General features: G+C 51.1%; 1 protein-coding gene across 6 annotated transcripts in view; it reads right to left on the reverse strand.

The window, feature by feature from the left end:
- GRAMD1B (GRAM domain containing 1B) overlaps window positions 1–15,502 on the reverse strand; it is a 273,865-nt gene that overhangs the window by 37,538 nt on the left and 220,825 nt on the right. For 5 of the 6 annotated variants that reach the window (XM_021706540.1, XM_021706542.1, XM_008073198.1 and 2 more), the window contains 2 exons: window positions 6,223–6,433; window positions 86–106 (listed from right to left, as the gene is read on the reverse strand). In XM_021706540.1, the coding sequence (XP_021562215.1) occupies window positions 86–106; window positions 6,223–6,433 (232 nt within the window). Of the gene's footprint in view, window positions 1–85; window positions 107–5,353; window positions 5,375–6,222; window positions 6,434–15,502 lie in introns of all 6 variants that reach the window. The other variant, XM_021706541.1, reaches the window with a different exon arrangement.

Below are 15,502 nucleotides of genomic sequence, written 5' to 3' on the forward strand. Positions count from 1 at the left end.
CCCTCCCCTCCCCTTCCCTCCCACCTCCAAAACCTCCCCTCCCACTTCACAAGTACCCAACAAGAAGAAAAACACGGATACTTACATTATACCAACTCTGGCTTTTCTGAAAAGACAAAATGAAAGAAGGTAAAATTGGTGAGGGAAGCGTGCTGGGAATGGCCAGAGGGAAGGTCACACAGACAGCGGAGGGTGGGCAGGGAGGAGGAGTCCAATGCAGCTGAATGCTTCCCATGTGGCTGCTCAGAAGGGCTCCTCCTTTCTCAAGACAGCTCCAGAAAGGAGGCCCGGGAGCAGTCCATGCTGGAAGCCCCACCGCGGGTGGGGTGGCAGGCAGCGGCAGCACCAGCTAGTGCTCAACCACAGGGAGTCGGGGCCCCATCACGCGTTCTGATGGGGGTGAGGGACGCGCGGAAGGCATCCAAGACCCAGTCCCCAAATGGGCCCTGACCAGAAGCAAAGTGCTGATGGAGGCCCACCCAGCCTTCTGCTCCAAGGTAGCCCCTGCAGAAGGAAAGGCGGGACACTTGGGTGGCAGGGGAAGAAAACGGACTGCCTAGAACTCCCTCCAACCACGCCGTCAGCGGGCAGATGAGTAAATCCTCCCTTCTGTACCAGCAGGCCGATCACCTCAGCTATGATGGCGGGCAGGTGCTTAGGGGGTCTGCAGGAGGAGGGAGGTGACAGCACAGAACCTCTAAAGGTCCTTTCCAACCCTGTGTTGCCAGCAAGACCAGACCCCCCCCTGCTCCAGAATTTAAGGTATTCTCCATTCCCAGCCCCAGGAGGAACGAGATCTGAATGTTTCCTAGAGAAAGCGGAGGGATGCCTTGTCTGTCTCCATCCCCTACAGCCAAGAGTCCTTTGTGCACATACCCCTTGGAAGACAGATGGACGGGGGATAGGCAGGCAGACACGCATATGTGCACATATACATCTAGGTCCCATTCCTTGAGGGTTCTGATCCTACAAGTTTAGATTGGGGCTGGGGTATTTTCAGTTTTTTGGTTTTTTTGAGTCAGAGTCTCACTCTGTTGCCCAGGCTGGAGTGCAGTGGTATGCTCACGGCCACCCCAGCGTTGACCCGCTGGGCTCAGGCGATCCTTTCACCTTAGCCTTCCAAGTAGCCAGAACTACAGGCACACGCTACCATGCCCGGCTTATTTTTGGACATATTGTAGAGACAAGGTCTCACCAAGTTGCCTGGTCACGAACCCCTGGGCTCAGGCAATCCTCTTGTCTCGGCCTCCCAAAGTGCTGGGATTCCAGGCTTGAGCCACCACGCCCGGCCTATTTTCAGTTTTAAGAACCAATGGGTAGAGGGGCAGATGGTAAAGCTGGCTCTCAATCCTCCTCTGCAAAGCACCCTCCACGGTCACTTCACAACAAAGGCTGTCACCATGGCCCTATCCGGAAGTCACACCCTCCCACCATAGCCTCCTCTCCTCTTCCCATCCAGAGGTCTTAGCAGGTAACGGGACCAAATCCAAACATTCAAAACCAAGTATTTCATCATCGAGGGAGGCACCCCCATATGGGAATCCTGAACCTGAAAATCTGCCCCTAAGCAGTTAAGACTTCCCATGTGTGGAGGAGGGGGTGGGGCGAGCAGCCTACGTCCGACTTGATCTGCACCTTAGAACATCTCACTGGCTGGGGCCTCACACGGAACCTCTGACTTGGAGACTACGGGGCACAGGTTGTGCAGATGCTCCTGACGAGACACTTTCCAGTAGTGGGAAGGTGCGTGCTGGGAGCTGCCAGTCACAACTGCCCCCACAGCTCTCTGCTTCATCAAACTCAACCCTGGGCACCAGACCCCTGCTGCACAACTGAGAAAACACTATCACCCAGGCCCCTTGCTCCTCATCCCATCGCCCTGGCCTTCATGTAAGACTCCAGGAGGAAAGAGGGCAATAGGAACATGGGCTGAGTGGGGAGGACCCAAGATCCTTTGAGATTCCTCCCACATGGTACTCCCTCCTGCAAGTAGACAGAAGTGGACTGTCCCTTTTCATGTGCTGACATATCGACGTCTGTCCCCTCTGAATCTATTTAGAGCACAGCTACAGGGTCACAAACAACCTCAACTAGGGAACCTGTGTCCTGTCTCCAACCTGTGATGTCCTAGTATCTAACAGTTTTTCCTTTTGTAAAGGGTGAATAAGAACATGTATTCTCAAGTACTGAAATGTGACACACCACAGGGCAAGGACTTTTGAGGCTTCTGCCCCTGCCCAGCTACCTCTGGACCACTTCTCATCTGCCACTACTGAGGGCACTACTGGGAATGGGCCCCAGCCTTCCAGCCAAGTCCACGGCAGCCCCTGAGAGCACCCATGTGGGCAAGAGTTCCCGAGCTTTGACCAGCCTCTACGGGGCACATTGGGTCCTCCGGGTTCTACATTCCTGAAGGAGCTGGTGGGCAGGGAGGACCCGGGCACAAGTGGGACAGGAAATTCAAGGGGGCTGCAGGCCTCAGAGGGCGAGAAGGGGTACCCACAGTCACGTAGGGTTGCTGTAGTGTTCCTGCTTGGAGTACAGGGCCAGAGGGAAGGAGGTAGAGAAGTAGGAAGCATGGAGTGAGGGGTCCTCTGACAGCTAATAAATGGATTTGCTAAAGGGGGGTAAGGAACCAGGACAAAGCTACTAGGGACAAGTTTGTTCCTATTTCTCTTGCCTTTCCTAACAGAGGTCTGAAAAGCAAGGATCTATGGGAACACAAGGTCCCTGGAAACAGACCCAAGTTACCTCAAGGTGGTTTCCAAAAACGTCTCCCATTGCAAAGGCTCAGGGCATCTGGAAGACGGGGTTGGGTGGGGGAGGAATGAGGAGAGGGGAGTTCTACATTTAGTAGGAGTTAGGGAAAAAAAACCAACTTCTTACTTTTATCAGGTTAAGTCTGTCATACTGGAAAGAAAACCACAAAAATTAGAATTGAAAAAAAAAGGTAAGCGAAAAGAGCATCAGTGCCACAGAGCCAGGGTGATGGCGCACACCCACGGGAGGGAGGCACACTGCAGGGCAGAAGCGAGGAATTATTGGCCACATCTACTGGGCAGTGCCCCGGCAGGTGCTAGCCTGGCCTCTCAGGAACTACCAGGAACGGGGAAAACAGCTCCTGGCTCCCTCTAGTGGCCGCAAGCAGTCATTACAGGGCAGAAGCTGGACACAGGCAACAGACTCGTGGGAGTGGAAGGGCTCTGAGCAGAGCTGCACCTAGCAGGGGTGGGCCCCAGCAGGACAGTGATAGGTCCAGAGGGCAGGGGCCTCGGTGATCACCTAGTCCCACCCCTACACATGAGCAAATGCAGGCCCAGAGAAGGGACGAGGGGAGAAGTAGAGGCACCTGCCAGCTTGCTTGGAAAATATGAGGCACTGCCTCTTCTGGGGAGTCAGGAGACAGGGAGTGAGGGGGACCTAGCTACGGTAACAGCCATCATAGCTCTCGCCGTGGATGCATGGGTCCGACCTGAGAGGACCTTCTGCTGGGAGGGTTGCATCCCCAGCCTACTAGCTGACCCTCCAGGCCTGCACAGGACTTAATTCCTCCCTCGGCTCTTGTGTTTCTCTTCTGAAGTCTGTGTGCCCTGCACATGCACATCCCAGGGTGAGCACCACTCCCAGTTCCACCTGGGATGGCTGAGTGCCTTCCCCGCACAGGCTGGTCCTATTTAACTACATGTGGAGGATGGTAGTGGTGGTATTGGCAGGTGACAGTGTGGGGGGTAGGGAGTGGGTATCCCTAGCTAGGGAACTTGGAGGGCATGTGGACTGGAGACCAGTACAGCCTCAACCCAATCTCTTCAAGAGGAAAGGAAATCTGCACTTGCCCCATCACCTCTCTCCTTACCCCCTTCTGAAAGCGGCCAAGGTTAGCTCTCGATGCGTGCTCCGCTCTCGGTCCCTTTGTAATGCCTCCTGTTTGCCTCTCCAAAATCCAATTCAGAATCCCACCTGTTCTCTGACACGTGCCCTGCCCACCCCACTCATAAACAATTTCTCTGCCTCTGAATCATAGAGCACCCTGAGCGACTCAAATGGTTCTAAAAGCCAGGTTTGATTTGAGAGAATCTGAGCAACAGATGATCTTACCTCACCTTTGGATGGAAAAGTGTGCAAAGACTCTGGGCAGAAGCAGAGAGAAGGAAGAAGGTTAGATGTGCCCCTGTTAGGCCACATCTGCCCTCTCCCCAGCTGAACCTCAAGCCCCTCCCAGTTCCCAATCAACCAAGTCAGAGATGTGAGGGGCTCAGGAGGGGCAGTCCCAGGCCACCTGAAACCTCCAGACACAGCACCAACGGAGAAGTCCCACTGTCTACTTCACTCCAGGCCGGCCTCCCCCACCCCGCCCCCCATAGCTGGCTACCTGGGAGCCAACATGTGCTTCGAGTCTGAAGGTCACAGACTGCAGGATTAGTCAAATTCTCTTCCCTCAGGAAAGAGAATAGCTGTTCACCCTCCCCTTTCCCCAAACACCTAGAGGCCTGGGACTATTATGAAGTGATTCTCAGCTTTCTCTCTTCAGGCTGCCTCCTGAAGCCTTGCCCCTGCATGTGATTTCCAGAGCCTTGTTGTTCTAAGCTACCTTCTGCTCACCCTCAGGCCTTGGGAAGCCTGGGCAGACTCTGGCACTGTGTCCCTGACACCGTCACATCTCTCCAGGGCCTAGTGGCCTACTGCCCATGTTTGCCAACCTCCAGGTGTTGGCAACTAGTCCCCCACCCCCTCGGAGAAAAGCTCTCCTCTCTGATCTGGACCCAGGATTCCATCAACACCACCGTGAGTCCCGGGCTGGGCGGTGGGTGGAAGCGCCAAGGAGTGCTCAGGTAGGGGGGAAAGAGTGTGCAGGTAGAGATCCCGAGGCCACTGCTGCCGCCCTGGGGAACTCACCAACCTGAACTCCTGCCCCTCCGTCAGGGCCCTTCCTGCCATACCCAATCACCACTGCCAGGGAATCCTGAATCATCCTCCAGAGCGGGGGGCGGGACCTGTAATATGACCAGATGGAGTCTCCCACCCAAGGCATGAATGGAACCCCTGGCAGGACTCTGCTTCTAGATGGCACCATGTAAGGAGGGAATAAGTTTCTAGCCAGTGGCAGTGTTTGGGGAGCAGGCAGACACGGGGGTGGAGGGGAGGGTCTATTCTCCGACATGGGGTGCAGTGGAAATATGCCCTCAGTGACTTCCAAGCCAGTCTGCCGGGGGACAGTGGGGCCGGCCCTTCTGGGAAAGGGACCAAGCAGGACATGTGGGCCAGAGTCGGCAGGGGCAGAGGAAGGGGTGCTGAGCACTACAGACAATCCGACACTAGAGGGGAGATAAAAAGACAGAGACAAAAGATGGCTTACTTTTGAGAGGCGCTTGTGAGACTAAGACCATGCATGCAAAGAAGGTATTTGGGAAATGGTGGGGAAGAAGAGGAAGAACAAGAAATCAAAAGACAAATTCAGGTGGGAAGCCAGCTCCCACGCCCTCCCTGGGATCCCAACCCCTTCCCAGGCCCTGTGAGTCTGCAGGTGAAGCTTCTTGAAGGGGCACCTGGGCAAAGATATTTTCTGCTTCCCAAAGGACTGAGGTTGGGGGGGGGGGAATCCCTGAGGAATCATAGCTAGTCCAGGGCCAGCTCTAGTCCAGGGCTCCCCTTATGCACATCTGTGGGCCAAAGGCCCCAGTTCCTGGGGGGGGCGAGTGCTGACTTATTTGGGAGGGATGGAGAGGCCCTGTCACCGTCCCATCTGCCAGATGAGTCGCAAAGTGGGTTAGTACAAAGGGGAGGCAGGATGATGGCCAGGGAGGAGGTTAGCGATGGCATTCCGCAAGATTCCCCAGGACTCGTTCCCTGGCACTACAGTTGTCCCAAATAATGCTGCTCCCTTCTGTTCCCACTCCAGGGACCAAATTTGAAAAGGGTAGCAGGGATAAACAGATGACCCCATCAGGACCCCCCTGAGCATCCCTCCCCCAAATCTCAAGGCGTTTGAGGCTCCCTAGCTCACCGGGCCCTCTCAGAGTATTAGCTGGGAAGATCTGGAATTAGGGTCTCTCCGGCCGTCCCGGCTTGCCTCGCTGCATAAAAACTCCCTCTGGGACACCAGGGCCTGTTCCCTCGAGGAAGAGTCCTCTCCCTCACCATCCCCACTACCGGCTTCCCCGCAGGCCCCACCGCCGCCTCCCCACCCCCGTGGAGATACACGGGCTCCGGCAGGGTCCAGCTCACCTTGGAATTCTTGCCACCACTCCGGCCAGACTGGGAGGAGCAGCTGCGCTGCACGCCCTGCTCGGGGGTGGACGGGGACTTGTCCGAGGAGTGATCTGAGCCCTTCTCCACCATGGTGTCTCCGTCCTGGTTCTGCGGGGTCGGCGAGCGAGAGCGCTTCCGGAGGATGGGCGAGCAGGCCGGGGTGCTGCGGTTTGAGTTACTGGCGGTGCTGCAGGGGCAGATGGAGAGAGGGAGCGGGGTGGGAAGGGAAGGAGGGGGGAAGGCAGACGGTCAGTCGGAGGCCAAAGACAGGTCCAAAGGAGCCAGCTCAGGGAGCCAGGGCGAGGGGCCGGGGCGGAACGGGGAGAAAGGGCCCCCGCTACGGACGCGCGGCCCCGTAATACTGCCGCGGGCCACGAGAGGGCAGTAGTGCCAACGTGAAAGGGGAAACAGTGGGAAGGGGCACGTAGGGATAGTTCACATTTAGATTCGCATACATCCATCTGTCCAGCCATCCGGTTATTGTTTGAGCCCTTATTATACATCAAAAACGGTCGAGGGCAAACAGAAATTACGACCCGAAAGACTCATTGGAGGCTATCTAATACGATCAGCCCATTTCATACATGCTGTAAATCTCAAGTTTCTACACTTTGTTTAGAAATGTCTTTTCATAAAAAGCTGGAAAGTCAAAGCAGCACTGGGGTTGGGGGAGCATGAAAAGCTGTGACCTGTCCACCTACTCCGCAATCAGCATGGTCAGGCTTCCGAAAACCCCCAGACCTAAGGCTGCAAGCATTCAGCAGGCTGCATCACAGCCTTCCCCCTCAGGGAGTGGAGTGCAGGGTAGGAGACGCTGTCATTTGCATGAAGATCCAGCTGTGACCTCAGAAGTCTCACTGGCCCTGTTTGCAATGAAAGCCGTGCCCCTTTCAGCCAAACCTTCCACCCGAGAATCCTCAGCAGAGAGAAAGGGGACCAATCCCAAGAGCCCAAAACAGCAGGTATGGGCAGACCTGGAGGTGAGGGGCAGGGCAGTCACTTTTGTAAGGAAATTGATGGTGAGAAGAAAAGGAACAGGAGGCCAGAGAAAAGGAAGGCAGACGTAGCCCAAGGATGAAGGGAGGAAATCAGGGCCCACTGTCCTGTTTCGCCCTAAGAAGTTGCATTTAATATCTCATTTCTTTTTTTTTTTTTTTTGAGTTGGAGTCTCACTCTGTTGCCTAGGCTGGAGTGCAGTAGCACACTCACTCACGGCCACCCCGTTGTCAACCCGCTGGGCTCCGGCAATCCTTCCACCTCAGCCTTCCAAGTAGCCGGAACTACAGGTGTGCAATACCACACCTGGCTAATTTTTTATTTACTGTAGAGACGCGGTCTCGCCAAGTTGCCCAGGCTGGTCTCAAACCCATGGGCTCAGGCAATCCACTCGCCTCAGCCTCCCAAAGTGCTGGGATTACAGGCTGAGACATTGAGCGCAGCCAGTTTTTTTGTTTTTTTTTTTGAGTCGGAGTCTCACTCTGTCACCCAAGCTGGAGTGCAGTGGCACAATCACGGCCACCACAGACTCAACCTGCTGGTCTCAGGCGATCCTTCCGCCTTAGCCTTCCAAATAGCTAGAACTACAGGCATGAGCCACCACACCTGGCGAATTTTTCTTGATTCATTGTGGAGATGAGGTCTCACTAAGTTACCCAAGGCTGGTCATGAATCCCTGGGCTAAGGCAATCCTCTCTCACCTTGGCTTCCCAAAGTGCTGGAATTACAGGCATATGCCACCACACCTGGTATAAAATATCATTTCTAATACTAGCAATAGTTGTAGCTGGGGGAAGCCCAAGATGTCTTTTTTTCTTTTCCTTTTTTCTTTTTTTTTTTTGAGTTGGAGTCTCACTCTGTCACTCAGACTGGAGTGCAGTGACACACTCAAGGCCATCACAGCCACAACCTGATGGCCTCAGTTGATCCTTCCGCCTCAGCCTTCCAAGTAGCTGGAACTACACGCACATGCCACCATGCCCAGCTAACTTTTTTTATTTTTATTATAGAGACACAGTCTCACCAAGTCGCCCAGGCTGGTCTCGAACCCCTGGACACAGGCAATCCTCTCATCTTGGCCTCCCGAAGTGCTGGCATTACAGGCCTGAGCCACTGCACTCAGTCTAAGATGACTCTTTCAAAAAAAGCTCTTCACTTTCTCATCCCACTCCCCACATTCCTTATTTCCTGGCTCTCTAAACTCATTCACTACTATAAACCCTGGAGAAAGCAAGTTCCATTCCTTTTCCTCAGTTGCAGAAGTCAAGTGGAAGTGGTGGCAAGCAGATTTCTCAGGACATGTCCCCTGGGGGAAGGCTTGGGAGGCTGCTGAAGAGCTCCCCTTTCTAGGGTGAGCATTTCTCTTGGGCCAATGGAGAATTCCAGCCCACAACCACATATTCCAAGGTTTCTAAGACTACATTGCTAGAAGAGCCAAGAACTCTACCCTCTAACCCCAACTAGTTTGTTCAAAAAAGAACTAGAGAAAAGATGAAAAATCAAGCACGTTTCCATCTCAGTCACAAGTACCCCATGCCGGTCTGGTCTTTTCCTTAGATAAGGGACATCTTCACACATTGCAGACCCTGGAATGGAAAGGAAATTCTTCATTGTTCTTCAAACCCCGAATCCCTGCTGATAACTGAAACATTCTAACCTGGAGGAAACTGACTCCAACTATCCAAACCCATGCGAATCTCACACTAAACAATCAACATGTCCAAGAGATTTCCTTACTGCCCAGCGGCCCTACTTCATCCTACCCTGCAAATGCAGCCAAGGATCTACACACACAAAACTGTGTCTTCGACACATCCATCAGTAAACAACTTATACTGCCTTTGTGCTCCTAAAGCTATTGATCATTGGCGCTATTCCTGAAAAATCTCTCTTCTTCCCCCTCTCTTCTATTCCTCTGCCTATCTTGGACACTGGCTCTTCTCTTGCTACCCAGCCTGAAATTCTGTCCTTCCCCAAAGATGAGCCCTTCACCTCCCTGGCCATCTCCTGCCTTCTCTGGCTTCAGCAAGCCCTTTAGGCAGAGACTCCTCTATCTGTTTCCAGCCCTGGTCACAGTTGCTAGCCTGGTCCAACAATCTGCTGCTGAGCAGAGGCTTTCTCTACATGGGAGTGTCATAAGTGCCTCCAGTTCAAATCAGAGCCGGCTATCTTGCCTCTAAGACCTCCTCTCCCATGACTGACCATTCTCAATGGAGTTACCTCTCGGGCTGCAAACCCATCTCTTGCCATTTCACCCCACAAAAAAATGAGTCCCTGAATCTCACCAATTCTATTTCCATAAGGCTACAACTGTAATCCCAGCACTTTGGGAGAGGACTGCCTCTGCCAAGGGGTTAGAGATCAGCCTGGGCAACTTGGTGAGAACTTGTCTCTACAATAATCAAAAAATTAGCTAGGCGTGGTGGCACATGCTTGTAGTTCCAGCTGCTTGGAAGGCTGAGATGGAGGGATCACCTGAGCTCAGCAGGTCGAGGATGCAGTGGTCATGAGTATGCCACTGCACTCCAGCCTGGGTGACAGAATAAGACTCCGACTCAAAAAAAAAAAAAAGAAAAAAGGAAAACAAAAACAAAAACCCCTCATTCCATTTTGCCCTTCCTCCCCCAAGCAAGGTCCTAGTCCAGGTTGAAGACCTCTTGCCTAAACTCTGCCAGTTGCCTTTTAAGTAGTCTGCTCTGTCTCCTTTCCTCTTCCTACGCATTCCCATTTTGTCATTAAATCTTTCTAAATACAAGTCCAATATCCTACTGCTCCCCACTAGCACCCATATAAAAGTCTACAATACTCAAAATGAAATTTGAAATTATCTGCTAAAAATAAATGACACTTATCTGTACTTATTCTTATACTCTCTCTTAAAGAGTTTCTATATTCCACTCCTACAGATTTTCTCCTGCTTTTCTTAATACACAAGCTCATTCTCCTGCCTCTAGACTTCTCAAAAACTCACTACTTAAGGCTGAAGAGCACTCTCCTACCACATCTCCCTACTGGAGTCCTGTTCATTCTTCAAGAGCCATACTAAATCCTACCTGTAATCATCAACTCTCTCTAATAATAGGTCTTCTAAGACCCTCTTCAGCCATAACAGGGGCTCCAGAAGACACTCACTCATTTCTCATCTGTCTTATTTTCTTTTTTTTTTAATTGAGTCGGGGTCTCACTGTATCGCCCAGGCTGCAGTGCAGTAGCACGATCATGACAATCATGGCTCACGGCAGCCTCAACCTCCTGGACTCCGGCGATCCTTCTATCTCAGCATCAAAAGTAGCTGGGACTATAGGTGCATGCCATCACACTCGGCTAATTTTTAATTTTTTTTTTTATAGAGACAAGGTTTTGCTGTGTTGTCCAGGCTGGTCTTAAACTCCTGGATTCAAGCAATCTGCCCGCCTCAGCATCCCAAAGTGCCGGGATAACAGACATGAGCCAATATACCCAGCCCATGTGTCCTATTTTTAAGACCTCCAATAAAGAGTATTTCATTCCTCTTCTGGCTACCTTGCTAAAAAGTAGTGCTTCCTTAAGTCTGATCACACTATCTCATCCTGTGTCCGAGAGAGAGGAAAATATAGAAAGAAGACAACGGCCCTTGTGGCTTTCTGCAGTGACTCTCTTTGCAGTATCCCTCACCCCACCTTGGACAAGGTGGCCACTGCATCACTTTGCTCGGCTTTCTTCCCCATTCTTATCCTCAGCGTGGTCCTGCGGGTACAGGCAGACCTTGTCAGCAAGCCAACTCCCTGATCAGCCATCCATGCCTTCTTCAGAACCCTGAGCAGAGCAGAATGGCGAGCTGGCATCACGGTGTTCCTCACTCGAGTTAACTTGTTTGCCTTCGGAGAAAATCGTTTCTGCCCCAGATATTGCAAGATATGTACCTGTCTCTCTGGACCCTGGCTCCTTCACCTGCTTTCTTGCTGTGTGCATCCCAGTAGCCGCTCCTGCCCTGGCTCATTCTCTCTCAGGGTCCCAACCCTCCACCCTACAGATGGACAGCATGTTCACATCATTGTTTCTTGCAAGCCCAGCCCTACAGGAAGCAGGATGGCCAAATGTATGGCTATAATTACCTCAGTACTAGAGGCACTGGTATTTTTTTTTAAGACTGCTTGATACATTCTGAGACACTTCCACCTCATAAAAAGAGCACTGAATTTGGAATTTAGACAGCCCACTTCCATGCCACATGTGTGTGTTGAAGGTCTGCAGGATCCAGATTCACTGCTGGTCTGTGGCATCAGCAGGCCCAGAACTGAGTCCCAGCTCCGCCACTTGCTTGCTACACCCCTGGCCCCGGAGCCTTATTTGTCTCACTGGAAAAATGAGAGATACAGTCCAGCGCAGTGGCTCAAGTCTGTAATCCCAGCACTTTGGGAAGCTGAGGCAAGAGGATTGCTTGAGCTTAGTAGTTTAGAGACCAACCTAGGCAACATAGCAAGACCTCATGTCTACAAAATATCAAAAATGTAGGCTGGAATGGTGGTGTGTGCCTGTAGTCCAGATACTTGGGAGGCTAGGTGGAAGGATCTCCTGAGTCCAGCAGGTCAAGGCTGCAGTGGCTGTGAGCGTGCCACTACTCTCCAGCCTGGCCAACTGAGTGAAACCCCAACAAAAAAAAAAAAAATGAGAAAGCAAAAGAGAGAGAAATGAAAAATACTAATACCATCTCAAAAGACTGTTGTGTTCAATGAAAAACCATAAGTAAAATATTTAGCACAGTGCCTGATACAAAGAGGGCTCAATAAAAATTTTTGAGCTGCTATTATTCTTAAGAAGGCTCCAGACAGGCTCGGTGACTCGGCCTGTAATCCCGTGCTTTGGGAGGCTGAGGTGTGTGGATTGCCTGAGCCTGTGGGTTCGAGACCTGCCTGGGCAACTTGGCGAGACCTCATCTCTACAAAATCAAAAATTAGCCGGGCGTGGTAGCACGCGCCTATAGTTCCAGCTACTTGGAAGGCTGAGGTGGAAGGATTGCCGGAGCCCAGCCAGTCGAGGCTGCAGTGGCCGGGAGCGGCCACTGCACTCCAGTCTGGGCGACAGAGTGAGACTCCAACTCAAGGGAAAAAAAAAAAAAAAAAGAAGGCTCCAGTTCCTGTTCCTCTCTGTAAAGTGTAAATGTCTTTGCTTTCTTTCCTCAGAGGGTTTGAATGTTCCCAAGCATTTCCCATAGTGAGAACTGGAAACACATGGGGTTTCTGGTCCTTTAGGTGCAGAATATCCCAGCCTCACCCCACCCAATAAGTGAAAATTTCCAGCAGATGGTTTGCATTCTAAATAAGAATCACAGGTGATTCTGATATAGACTAATGATTGAGAACCACCCTGCCAAGGAGCAATCTTTGGAAAACAAGGAATAAGTGACACATTTGCCCTAGGTGACAGACCTGTTTACAATTCTTTGGGTATAACAGCTGTTCAGTGTCTACCAGATAGGTGGACCCACTGGAACAGTAAAATCATTTGAGTTTGTCATAAGACCCGTCAATGCAGAAGAATGTAAAGCGGAGGCTGAGGCGGAAGGATTGCCGGAGCCCAGCCGGGAGCAGCCACTGTACTCTAGTCTGGGTGACAGAGTGAGACTCCAACTCAAAAAAAAAAAGCTGATGCAGATATCTATTGATCCCTAATTCCTAACGACAACTATTCTGTCACCCAGCAACACATGTCCCATCCCATGCTGATCCCAAAGTTTCATCAACAAACCTCCCCCATTCTTTATAATACCACTGCAAGTATCCATGCAAATTAGCTCTCCTTTGAATTTTCCCATAGCACATGCTAAAGTATCTGAGATAGGAAGGCCACAGGTGAATTGATATAAAATTGCATGAAATTTACATGCTGCTTGCAAGTGTAGGTCTGTCCATTTGGGTCTGTCCACCCAAACCAGTTCCAAATTCTGAGTTTATTAGGACTCCCTGAAGATGGTTACTTACTGATTCCTCCTTCCCTGTACTAAGTATCTAAGGAAAGTTAAGAGAGAGAAAAAAAAAAAGCCGGGCTCAGTGGCTCAGCCTGTAATCCCAGCACTTTGGGAGGCTGAGACGAGTGGATTACCTGAGCCCACGGATTCGAACCAGCACAGGCAATTTGGTGAGACTGCATCTGTACAATTAAAAAAAAAAAAATTAGCCAGGTATGGTAGTGAGTGCTATAGTTCCAGCTACTTGGAAGGCTGAGGAGGAAGGAACGCTGGAGCCCAGCAGGTCAATGCTGGGGTGGCCCTAAGAGTGCCACTGCACTCTTGTCTAGGCGACAGAGTGAGACTCCAACTAAAAAAAAAAAAAAAAAACTTGTTAAAAATCTCACAAAGTAACTGAAGGGAGGGACAGATCCCATTTGCAGCCTGTTGACTAATTTAATACCTAGGACTAGTCTCAGATTTTAGAGCTAAAAAGACCTGAGAGATCTACTTAAGCCTAGAACGAGTTACTTTTGTTGCAGGAGGGTGTCCTAACAGTGACTTCGGTTGCTGATGAGTGAACTAATTAATATAAGGGCAAGGTCCATGGAAAGTCTTTGGCTAAGTCAAAAAAGCAGAACTTCAGTTACCCTTCCATGGGCATTCTCAGTCCAGAAAGGGGATGGGTGAAGCGAGGGCTGGGCCTGAGCGGAGGTTGTCAGCCTTTCCTACCCAGGCCAAAGTGAAGACATGCCACCTTAGGATGGTTGGAGCCTCCATTCATCTCACCCCACCCCCTCCGCTGCCTAGCTTTCCTGCAGCTTCTGTTCAGTCCAGAGTTTGGAATTCAATCCAGGAACAGGCATGACAAACACTATTTTTCATTTCCATGGAGACAAGGGCCTGCAATAGAACCAGGACTCCATGCCCGAAATGACAAAACAGCCTGACCCACTTTCCCCCCTTCCTACAAAAACAAAATAAGTTTGTTTGGGTCCTGCCAGAGCTGGGGGAGGAGCCGGAGTTCCTGTTATCTCTGGATATTTCAAAGAGAAACAAATTTTGATAACTTTCAAAAATGCTGATGATGCCACAGAACCAGTGTCAGAAGTCAGGCATGAATTGTTTTACCCAAAGGGCTCACAGGCTGTACCAGATTCATCCTGCTTCTTTGTCCCAACCTTCTGGAGAGAGAGGTTCATATTTCCCCTAAGTGAAGTACTGAGTGACCAGCTACCCAGTTCTTCCTAAACTCCAACTGTTTCTCCAACCAGTCTTATACTTCATTTTATTCCAGCCTCCCTGGCCCCTCCTGTTCCTTGAACACAGCAAGTTCATCCTCACCCTAGGACACTTGCCCTCGGTGGTCTTTCTGCTTGAAACTCTTGCTCAGAAGTTCTGAGGGCTGGTTCCTTGACAGCCATTAGATCAAAGCGCAAATGTCATCTCTCTGGTGCAGACTTTCTGGAAGGGTCACTCTATACAAAGAGGCCTCCCTATCCAGAGGCAGTCATTATCACATGGCCCTGAGTTTCCCTTCAGTGTCCTTACAGGAGCTGAAATTGCCTTGTTTTCATATTGATTAGTTGCTTACCATCAGACTGAACATTCTATTGGGGCTGGGGCAGTGGCTTGTCTGCGGTTCCCCAGTACCCTTGGCAAAATGACTACATATAGGACTGCAGACATGTAGTGTGTGAATAAAGGAGTGAGCTTTTCTTAAAGCCATTCATTCTGTTGTTCAGTCATTCAGTGAGACCTTTCTCTCTTTTTTTATTTTTTTTTGAGTTGGAGTCCCACTCTGTCACCCAGACTGGAGTGCAGTGGAACGCTCCCGGTCACTGTAGCCTCGACCTGCTGGACTCAGACAATCCTTCCGTCTCAGCCTCCCAAGTAGCCAGAACTACAGGCGCGTGCTATCACACCCGGCTAATTTTTGATACTGTAGAGATGAGGTCTCGCCAAGTTGCCCAGGCAAGTCTCGAACCCACAGGCTCAGGCAATCCACGCGCCTCGGCCTTCCAAAGTGCTGGGATGACAGGCTGAGCCACCGAGCCCAGTCAGACCTATCTTTCTTAAGCTGGCCCTATACCTGCCTTTTATAACACCAGCCCGTCGGTTCATCTTCAGAATTCTGGATCCACGAAAACTAAAATATAATATCACTTCCAGACACTTTACTGTCCTGCTCACTCTAAAAATCAGAGCATCTTGTCCAGGTGCGATGCCTCATGCCTATAATCTCAGCACTTTGGGAGGCTCAGGTGGGAGGATCACTTGAGCCCAGGAGTTTGAGACCAACTTGGGCAACATAGCAAGACTTTGTCTCTATTA

The sequence above is a fragment of the Carlito syrichta genome, unplaced genomic scaffold (genome assembly GCF_000164805.1).
Source record: "Carlito syrichta isolate Samal-C Ts95f unplaced genomic scaffold, Tarsius_syrichta-2.0.1 Scaffold315753, whole genome shotgun sequence".
Taxonomy (NCBI): Eukaryota; Metazoa; Chordata; class Mammalia; order Primates; family Tarsiidae; genus Carlito; species Carlito syrichta.